The sequence below is a fragment of the Capricornis sumatraensis genome, chromosome 5 (genome assembly GCF_032405125.1).
Source record: "Capricornis sumatraensis isolate serow.1 chromosome 5, serow.2, whole genome shotgun sequence".
NCBI lineage: Eukaryota > Metazoa > Chordata > Mammalia > Artiodactyla > Bovidae > Capricornis > Capricornis sumatraensis.
In genome coordinates this window covers 111,524,651-111,535,328 of record NC_091073.1, presented here as the reverse complement: position 1 = coordinate 111,535,328, position 10,678 = coordinate 111,524,651, and the positions used below count along the sequence as shown (strand labels likewise).

The following is a 10,678-nucleotide window of genomic DNA, read 5'->3' as shown; positions in this document are numbered from 1 at the left end:
GTAGAGCTATTTCAAATTCTAAAAGATGATGCTGTGAAAGTGCTGCACTCAATATGCCAGCAAATTTGGAAAACTCAGCAGTGGTCACAGGACTGGAAAAGGTCAGTTTTCATTCCAATCCCAAATAAAGGCAATGCCAAAGAATGCTCAAACTACCACACAATTGCACTCATCTCACACACTAGTAAAGTAATGCTCAAAATCCTCCAAGCCAGGCTTCAGCAATACGTGAACTTCCAGATGTTCAAGCTGGTTTTAGAAAAGGCAGAGGAACAAGAGATCAAATTGCCAACATCCACTGGATCATCGAAAAAGCAAGAGAGTTCCAGAAAAACATGTATTTCTGCTATATTAACTATGCCAAAGCCTTTGACTATGTGGATCACAATAAACTGTGGAAAATTCTGAGGAAGTTGGGAATACCAGACCACCTGACCTGCCTCTTGAGAAACTTGTATACAGGTCAGGAAGCAACAGTTAGAACTGGACATGGAACAACAGACTGGTTCCAAATAGGAAAAGGAGGACGTCAAGGCTGATATTGTCACCCTGTTTATTTAACTTATATGCAGAGAACATCATGAGGAACGTGGGGCTGGAAGATGCACAAGCTGGAATGAAGATTGCCGGGAGAAATATCAATAACCTCAGATATGCAGATGACACCACCCTTATGGCAGAAAGTGAAGAGGAAATTAAAAGCCTCTTGATGAAAGTGAAAGAGGAGAGTGAAAAAATTGGCTTAAAGCTCAACATTCAAGAAAACTAAGATCTTGGCATCTGGTCCCATCACTTCATGGCAAATAGATGGGAAACAGTCACAGACTTTATTTTTTTGGGCTCCAAAATCACTGCAGATGGTGATTGCAGCCATGAAATTAAAAGACGCTTACTCCTTGGTAGGAAATTTATGACCAACCTAGACAGCATATTAAAAAGCAAAGAGATTACTTTGCCAACAAGGATCCATCTAGTCAAGGCTATGGTTTTTCCAGTAGTTGTGTATGGATGCGAGAGTTAGATCATAAAGAAAACTGAGCACCGAAGAATTGATGTTTTAAACTGTGGTGTTTGAGAAGACTCTTGAGAGTCCCTTGGACAGCAAGGAGATCCAACAAGTCCATCCTAAAGGAGATCAGTCCTGAGTGTTCATTGGGAGGACTGATGTTGAAGCTGAAACTTCCAGTACTTTGGTGATCTGATGCAAAGAGCTGAGTCATTTGAAAAGACCTGCATGCTGGGAAAGATTGAAGGTGGGAGGAGAAGGGGATGACAGAGGATGAGATGGTTGGATGAACCCAGTGTTATTAAGCTTAGTGACATAAGTCCGACAGAGAAGGACAAAGAGTCATGATTTTGCCTATATGTGGAATCAAAAATGAACAAACATATAACAAAACAGAAATAGAGATACACATACAGGGAACAAACACGAGGTTGCTAGAGGGGGAAAAGGGGAAGAGCAGAAAAGAAATAGGTGAAGGAAATCAGGAAGTGCCGACTTCCAATTGGAAAATAAGTGAGCTGGAGTATGAAATGAACAGTGTGGGATTTATAGTTAATACCTATATAATATTGTTTTATAGTGATAAATTTTAACTGGACTTATCATGGCAATCAATTTGAGATGTATAGGAATATCCATGTTGTATCGCAGGAACTAACACAGTGTTATTGGTCAATTATATAAAACAAACAAACAAACAGACTCAAAGAAAAGGAGATCAGGTTGTGGTTATCAGATACAGTGGGATGAGACTAGAGAAACTGGATGATGGCAGTCAAGAGTTATAAACGTCCACTTATAAGACTAATAAGTACCAGAGATGTGATGTTCAGCAGAATAAATGTTTTCACCATTGTTGGGTATTAAATTTGAAAGTTTTAAAGGGAGTAAATGCTAAGAGTTTCCACCACTAGAAAAAAAATCTCTTTTTATAATTTTGTGTCTATATGAAATATTAAATGTTTACTAAATGCGATAAAATCACATATATGAATGTCAAATCATTATGCTTTATACCTTAAATTTAAACACTGCTATATGTCAATTATATCACAATACAACTGGAAAAAATAAAGTTAAAAAATACAATGGAGCAAAACCACAATTTGAGGAAATTATTTCAGAGTATTTCCCAGCACAATAAAAGTTATTTTTCATGAATAGAAAAAGCTCTGCAAATCACAGGCAGGGTAAGTGGAACTAAAATGTCATTTGGACATATTATAGTCACACTTCTAAAAATCAAAAATAAAATATTCTAAAAAATGAGAGAAAATATTTATACCCAGTATCATTAGTAAGCATTTCTTTTAGATGGAAAAAAGTTTGTTTCATTTAGTGTTTCTTTCCAGGCAATGAACACTTAATTTTGTTTGGTTTTATTTTTTGCCCACTCTGGCTCCTTGAAATTTGGCCCACCTAATAATTCTCATTTGGATTTAATTCCCAGCAAATATATGGCTTCCCGGATGGAGACAGTAGTAAAGAGCCTGCCTGCCAATGCAGGAGACTTAAGAGACCCAGGTTCGATCCCTAGGTCAGGAAGATCCCATGGAGGATGGCACAGCAACCCACTCTAGTATTCTTGTCAAGAGAATCTCATGGACAGAGGAGCCTGGTGGGCTATGGTCCATGGGGTTGCAGAGTCAGACATGGCTGAAGTGACTTAGCATGCACATATGCATAGGAAAATTTAGACTCAGAAATTTCCTTTCAGTAAACATCAATTCACCTTTTCTTTGTTTCCAGATAGAGATTTAACTACTAATATCGTGTAAGTTAATAATAAGTGATATAAGAGTATCCTTCAGTCTACCATGATTCTGCACTTTACAGTAGATGAGTTATTTGTGGCCTTGCTCTTGGAATTACTGTTTTAAACATTCAATGTTAAGCCTTGCTTCAGGGTGAACCACAGAGATACACAGCTATTCACTCCTCTTTCCTCCTAAACACAAAATGACCACCCTAAACTAAAAGTCAAAAGCTCTTCATCATAAAAAATTGATAGGATGCATTTAATTAAAATTGAAAACTGTTCCAATATGTAGAGATATGGAGTGGAAGAAAATATTTATAGCTGATATGACTATAAGGGTTTTATATCCAAAATGGAAAAACAACTCATACAATTCAATATGAATTTTTTTAAAAAGCAATGAAGAAATGGGAAGAAGACCTATATACACATTTCTCTAAAGAACACATACAGATGGCCAATGGACACACAAAAACATGCTCAATATTGCTAATTACTGGAGAAATGCAAATCAAACCACAGTGAGGAACCACCTCACACCAGATGGAAGGGCTATCATTGAAAAGTCTACAAATAACAAATGCTCGAGGGGGTATGGAGAAAAGGGAATGCTGCTACAGTGTTGGTGAGATGTAAGTTCGTACGGCCCTGTGGAAAACAGCACGGAAGTTCCTCAGAAAACTAACAAGAGAAGTGTCATCTGATCCTGCAGTTCCACTCCTGGGAATGTATCTGGACAAAATAATAATTTAAAAAATCCACGCACTCCTATTTTCACAATAGCACCACTCAAAATAGCCAGGACATGGAAACAACCTAAGTCTGTCGACAGATAAGTGGATAAAGAAGACGCGGCACGTACAGACGACGGTATCAGGCAGCTCAGTCGCTCAGTCGTGTCCGACTCTGTGCGCCCCCGTGAACCGCAGCACGCCAGGCCTCCCGGTCCATCACCATCTCCTGGAGTTCACTCAGACTCATGTCCATCGAGTCAGTGATGCCATCCAGCCATCTCATCCTCGGTCGTCCCCGTCTCCTCCTGCTCCCAACCCCTCCCAGCATCAGAGTCTTTTCCAATGAGTCAACTCTTCGCATGAGGTGGCCAAAGTACTGGGGTTTCAGTCCCAGCATCATTCCCTCCAAAAAAATCCCAGGGCTGATCTCCTTCAGAATGGACTGGTTGGATCTCCTTGCAGTCCAAGGGATTCTCAAGAGTCTTTTCCAACACCACAGTTCAACAGTTCAAAAGCATCAATTCGGCGCTCAGCCTTCTTCACAGTCCAACTCTCACATCCATACATGACCGCGGGAAAAACCATAGTCTTGACTAGACGGACCTTTGCTGGCGAAGTAATATGCAGCAATAAACAGAATGAAATAATGCCATTTGCAACAACACGGACGGACTTGGAGATTATCATACTAAGTGAAGTAAGTCAGAAAGAGAAAAACAAATACAATACAGTCTCACTTACATGTGGAATCTAAAATAGGGCGCAAATGAAACAAACTACAAAACAGAAACAGACTCTCAGACATAGAGGAAAGATTTATGGTTGCCAAGGATGGGGGAAGGATGAAGTGGGATTTGGGGGTTAGCAGTTGAAAACTATTATATATAGAATGGATAAACAACAAGGTCTTACTGTATAGCACAGGGAACTATATTCAATATTGCATGAAAAACCATACTGGAAAAGATAGAAAAAAGAATGTACATATGTATACGTATGCGTAACTGAATCACTTTGCTGTACAGCAGAAACACATCATAAATAAATTATACATCAATTAAAAATTGATAATAGAAACAAATAGTGATCAAAAGACAAATTCTTGCTCTGTGAAAGACACTGGTAAGAATATAAAATCTCAAGCTGTAGAATGGAGGAAAATCTTGGTGCATATAGGAACAATAATTTGATTCTGAAATATACAAAGAACTCTTAAAACAGTAAGAAAACAAGCAACTCTATTTAAAAATGAGCCAAAACTCCTAACAGACATCTATTCAAAGACAGACAGACAGATGGTAAATAACAGATGAAAAGACACTCTATATCTCTGTCATCAGGAAAATACAAATTGAAACAATGAAATATCATTATACACTGAGTAGAATGGCTAAAATCCAGAAAATTGATGGCACCAAATGATGACTAGTATGCAAATCAACAGAAACTTTCATATATTGCTGAAGAAAATTCATTTTCATTCAAAAAAATCATATAGTCACTTTGAAATTTTTATATTTTCTCAAAAAACCAAGCATCCTCTTAACAACAGGATCTACCAATTGCACTGCCTGGTATTTATCCAAAGGATTTGAAATTTATGTCAACACAAAAACCTGCACAGAGATGTTTAAAGTAACTTAATTCATAATTGCTTAAATCTGGAAGTAATCAAGATGTTGTTTGGTAAGTAAATAGATAAATAAAATATGGTGCATTCAGACAATGGAAATATATTCTGCATGAAAATGAAATGAACTATCAAGCAAAAATAAAGACAGAGGAAACAGATGCATACAGCTGAGTGAAGGGAACCAGTATGAAAAAAGTTACATATTTTTCCTACCATATGATATTTGGGAAAGCCAAAACTATGGAGGGAATTGGGCTTCTCTGATGTCTCAGACGGTAAAGAATCTGCTTACAATGCAGGAGACCCAGCTTTGATACTTAGGCTGGGAAGATCCCCTAGAGAAGGGAATGGCTACCTACTCAAGCATTCTTGCCTGGAGAATTCCATGCACAGAGGAGCCTGGTGGGCTCCATGGGGTCACAAAGAGTAGAACATGATTGAGTGGCTACCTTTTTTTCTTTTTTTCTGGAGGGAATTAAGAGATGAGTAGTTGCCAGAGATTTGCAAGAAGGGAGGAAGGAAGAGGTAATCGTTTAGGGCAGTGAAAATGCTGTGTATGATAATATAATGGTGGATGTACATACGTATACACCCATGCCAACACACAGAATGTGCAACACCATGAGTGAGTTCAAATGTACATTATGGACTTTGGGTGACAATGATGTGTTAATATGGGTGTGTGAATAACAAATGTGCTACTCTGAAGGGGGATATTGATAACAGGGGAGGTTATCATGTATGGAAGCAAAGTGCTATACAGGGTGTCTGCAACTTCCACTCAATTTTGCAGTGACTCTGAAATTGCTCTAAAAAGTAAAGTTTCTTACATAACAATGGGGAAAAGATGTAAAGAGACATCTCACCAAGGAAGATATGCAGATAGCAAGGAAACAACTGCTAAATAACTCAATATTACATGTCATCAAGGAATTTCATTTGAAAACAAGAATGAGATACCAGTGCAGATTTATGAGAAGTGTGAAAATATCCCTATTCAGCTATAGAAAGCTTGGTGCTTTTCATCTTTCTCAGAGATCCCAATCAGGAGTCCACGCTGGCATTCCCATCGGTGCTCTGAGTCAGGCAAGACAACTAACAAACCCTCAAGCCATTCCCTGAAAACTCAAAAATAGTCTGCGTGATCCATGCTTATCTTTCCCCTTTGAGGGAGTATTGGGAGTTGGAGATATTCTCCTGATATTGACACACTGCCAGGAAAGGGAAGTAGGTATGGAGGGCGAAGCAGCATAAACTGGCCTGAATGCTTACTGCATTTCTTCTTGGCATTGTGCTTTTCTGGGGTGCTGCCACCTATTATCTGACTTGCAGTGTTTTCACAAAGGAAATTGTGTCTATATGTTCTTGTCTCCATGGAGGAATGGAGGCTTAGGGATTTCTATTCTTCCACCATGCTGATGTTAATGCGCTTCATTAAATCATGTCTCTTTCTGAGGAATTTTGCACCAGCAATCACATCTCTGAAGGGAAAAGAAAGCACTGAACCAAAACTGGGCCCTCCTTCATGTTGTCCATTTTTTCTGCACTACTCTGTGGAAGGCAGCCTTCACTTGAGCATTCCGTACACTATAGACAAGAGGGTTCAGCAACGGGTTGAAAAGAACATAAAACAGGAAAAGGATCTTCAGATGTTCTTCTCGTTGACTGTTGTCGGGAACCATGTAAACGATCATGGCTAAGCCAAAGTAGAACCCAACCACACAGAGGTGGGAGGAGCAGGTGGAGAAGGCTTTCTTGCGGCCCTCCTTTGACTGGATCTTCAGGATGGCCCAGAGAATACGCATATAGGAGACCAACATCAGGGCAAGAGGCCCAACTAAGATAAGAACGCCATCAGCAAAGAGGAACATCTCATTGATCCAGATGTCACCACAGGCCAATTTGAGGACAGAGCGAATGTCACAGAGGAAGTGGTTCACCTTCTGGGGGCCACAGAAGGGTAATCTTAACAAGAGAATTACTTGGACCAGGGCCAGGGCAAATCCACACACCCAGCAAGCAATGGCCAGGATGGAGCACACTCTCCAGTTCATGATGACCGTGTACTGGAGGGGATGGCAGATCGCCACATACCTGTCATAGGACATCGCCAACAAAATGAGGCACTCTACAGATCCAAAACTGAATATGAGAAGCATCTGCAAATTGCATGGGACAAAGGAGATGGTTTTCTTGTGTTTTGCTAGATTTGCCAGCAGACTGGGCAAATTGCTGGAAGCATAGAATATGTCAATGAGGGCCAAGTGGGAAAGGAAGAAATACATGGGGGAGTGCAGCCTGGGGTCAAAGCAAATGAGTCCCAAGATCATGCCATTTGCCAGCAAGTTGAACGTATATAACAGGGAGAAGATACCAAAGAGGAGCAACTCCAGGTCTTCACTGAGCTGGAATCCCACCAGGATGAATTCTGCGATCTGTGATTGGTTGGCCTCCATTTCCAGTGACAGTCTGCAAAGGACTGAAGTGTGATGGGAAGGTCAGCGCTGGATAGCAAAGAAGATAGGAATTATTTACGTGAAGTGAATTCAGAGGAAGCTCATGTTGTCCCTACATCACTGAGTGTTTTTCCTCCAATGTTTCCTCGCCTTATTTATTTATTTTTCCTTTTATTTTTTATTTATTTTTTAACATAAATTTATTTATTTTAATTAGAGGCTAATTACTTTACAATATTATATTGGTTTTGCCATACATCAACATGAATCCGCCACAGGTATACAGGTGTTCCCTATCCTGAACCCCCCTCCCTCCTCCCTCCCCGTACCATCCCTCTGGGTTTTAGACAAGTATCAGGAATCATAAACAATACTCATATATACATTTCACCAATTTTTCACGTTTTCTTTATGATATCTTTTGTCTGTATAATATTAATTCTTTGTAGACCACATATGACTAAAATGCTACCATAATCACATATTGACAATTTATTCCCAAACTTTCAAATTTTTTCTCCATAACATGCATAGTCACTAGTCTGTTTTCAGTATGATTACCAAAAATCTGGAGACGTAACTTTAACATGAGTCACTGTTCTAAGTACAGCATTTTCTGCCTCTTAGTCTAAAGTTCAAGTCCAATATCACATATCATACTCATTTCCTGTAACCGTAAGTAGCTAGTCTTTCTTGCCTTGACTCTCATACTTCCGAGCTCTCATTTTGTATGTTTCTGAACTGTTGTTTTCCGTTGATTCTCCATATTTTGTTGAAATGAAAATTTTTTAAAGAAAAAAAATGTCATTTTAATGCTTTCCATTAATACACAGATAATGTTAATTTGTACATTGGTGATTTTCATGTGGATTACTAGGTCAGGATGCTCTCTCCAAGTTATTTCCATTATAAAGTTATTAATCCATAATTTTGAAGTTCCTTCTTCCTTCAGCCTTAACAAATTTTGACATTGTTTTCTTAAGTCTCGTAGAAAAACATGAAATTGGATAAGATGCTAAGAAATAATACCTCAATGAAACACACAGATAAAAGTTACCATTGCTAATAATTTGTATATACTGTTTTCCATTATTAGCTGTACCTAAATTTTACATATGTAATTAAAATTATATGAGCAGTATTCCTTACCTATTTCTTTTATTAAGAACAACATCATGTCTGTTTTCCATGACAAATATTTCTCTGCAACATACACAGTCATACACTATTTTGTTACATCTTATTTTATTTAGTATATTACCTTCTGACTAGGTTGTATGTGAGGTAATGCTACAGCGTCTAAATTTTATACATTTTTTGTGTAAACTTGTCTTCTTATACAAAATTCTAGCACGTGGAAGTTCTCGGTCAAATCTATATCTTCCTTTCTTCCTGCCTTTTCCTTCATCTCTTCCTCCTTCCCTCCCTTCCTTCTGTCCTTCCATGCTTCCTTTCATTCTTCTTTCTACCCAGCTACCTACTTATCATTCTGTCTACCTATTTTAAGATAGTCTAAATAAAATGTCTCCTTTCCAATTGTCATTAAAATAATAGTAGCTCAGGAAAATATAGTATGAATGACAAGGATATGCTATTCTCTATTAGGGCAGTCTAATAACTGAGCTTGGGAGTTTAAAACTATTTCTCCAACCCTAGTCAGTGAAATTGGCACTCATCCTATCCTATCTTATAGTAGGACAATTACTTCTATCAAAACAATAATCCTGAGTCTAATAATTATCTATATTGGATGACAGCATAGGAAAGTTTTGGTAAGAAATAAAACTATATTGTAAAATTCTCACCTATTTCAAAGCAAAAAGTTTACTGTAATTATTACCAGAGTTCTGTTTTCTAGAATCTCAGGTTACTCTGTGAATATATTCATCTGTTACATACTGTAAGATTATTTTGTTCTTTCACCATGTCAGTGCCTTATCCAGAAGAAATGCCTACCTATGAAGACTATAACCAGATTACTCCCAAACAATACAGTTGGGCTAACATGAAGGACCACCATTCAATCACATTAGGAAGTGATGCTGAGAAAGCTGCTGAGGAATAGAAGGCCTTGAAGGATCATCTCAAAGGACTTGCCCTTATTTTGACTAACTCAAAAACTCTCCAGGGCTGATGCAGCTATGCAGAAGGCATTTGTTAGCTGCCTTTAAAGGCGAAAGTATCAGCTGCTGCCACTGAAAAAAAGTGAAAGGGTTAGTGGCTAAGTCATGTTTGACTCTTTTGGGACCCCATGGACTGTAGCCCTTCAGGCTCCTCTGTCCATGGGATTCTCCAGGCAAGAATACAGGAGTGGGTTGCCATTCCCTTCTCCAGGGGGTCTTCCTTATCCAGGGATCCAACTCGAGTCTCCCACATTGCTGGTCATATGAGACAAGGAATAAAAGTTGGAGTGAAGTATAGACTAACTTCAACTGTGAATGGAAAAACTGGAAATAAGATGATTTGGAAATAAAAGTGATTTGCATAGCTCCAAGACATTGCTGGGAAACTAAAAGGCTGCACATTTGACCAGGATGAGGAAAATGCTTACAAGGAATCTAAAAAGGTCCTGATGTCTCATGTCTGTCTAAGCTTCAGGTTGTAGAAGCAGGAAATTGTCTAAGTTGTAAATGACCTGAATGAGGGAAGAAGGCATGTCCCAAACTCAAAAAGAGTCATTTACAAAAATAGGTAAGGAGGCTGAAAATACACACAGAGCTGCTGGAGATATATATATATGTCAATATGCTTGCTTGTTCGTTGGATTACCAGAGCCCAAAATACCCTTATAAGATCTGATTCTTTATCAGAGATCATGGAGTAGGGTGAAGAAAAATAAAAACTCAAAAACACAAAACGGCAAAAGAATGGGTGAAAAAAGCCAAATTAAAATCAAATAATGTTAATAAAACTCTTCTACTCATGCTTAAAAAACAATTTTCAAACACCAATAAGTTTAGTGCTAAAGATACGCAAGTTAAACAACGGAACCCTATATTTACTTAAGATGAAATTGAATGTAAGAACAGACTTACAAATAATCTAATGTAAGCATATCAAATCCAATGAAGAAGATAAAGTACTGAACAT

General features: G+C 38.3%; 1 protein-coding gene across 1 annotated transcript; it reads right to left on the bottom strand.

Moving 5' to 3' along the window:
• Positions 1-6,655: 6,655 nt before the first annotated feature.
• Positions 6,656-7,588, bottom strand: LOC138080059 (olfactory receptor 2A2-like). Its single transcript, XM_068972963.1, has one exon. The coding sequence runs from the start codon at positions 7,586-7,588 to the stop codon at positions 6,656-6,658; it is 933 nt and encodes a 310-aa protein (XP_068829064.1).
• Between the last annotated feature and the right edge of the window lie 3,090 nt (positions 7,589-10,678).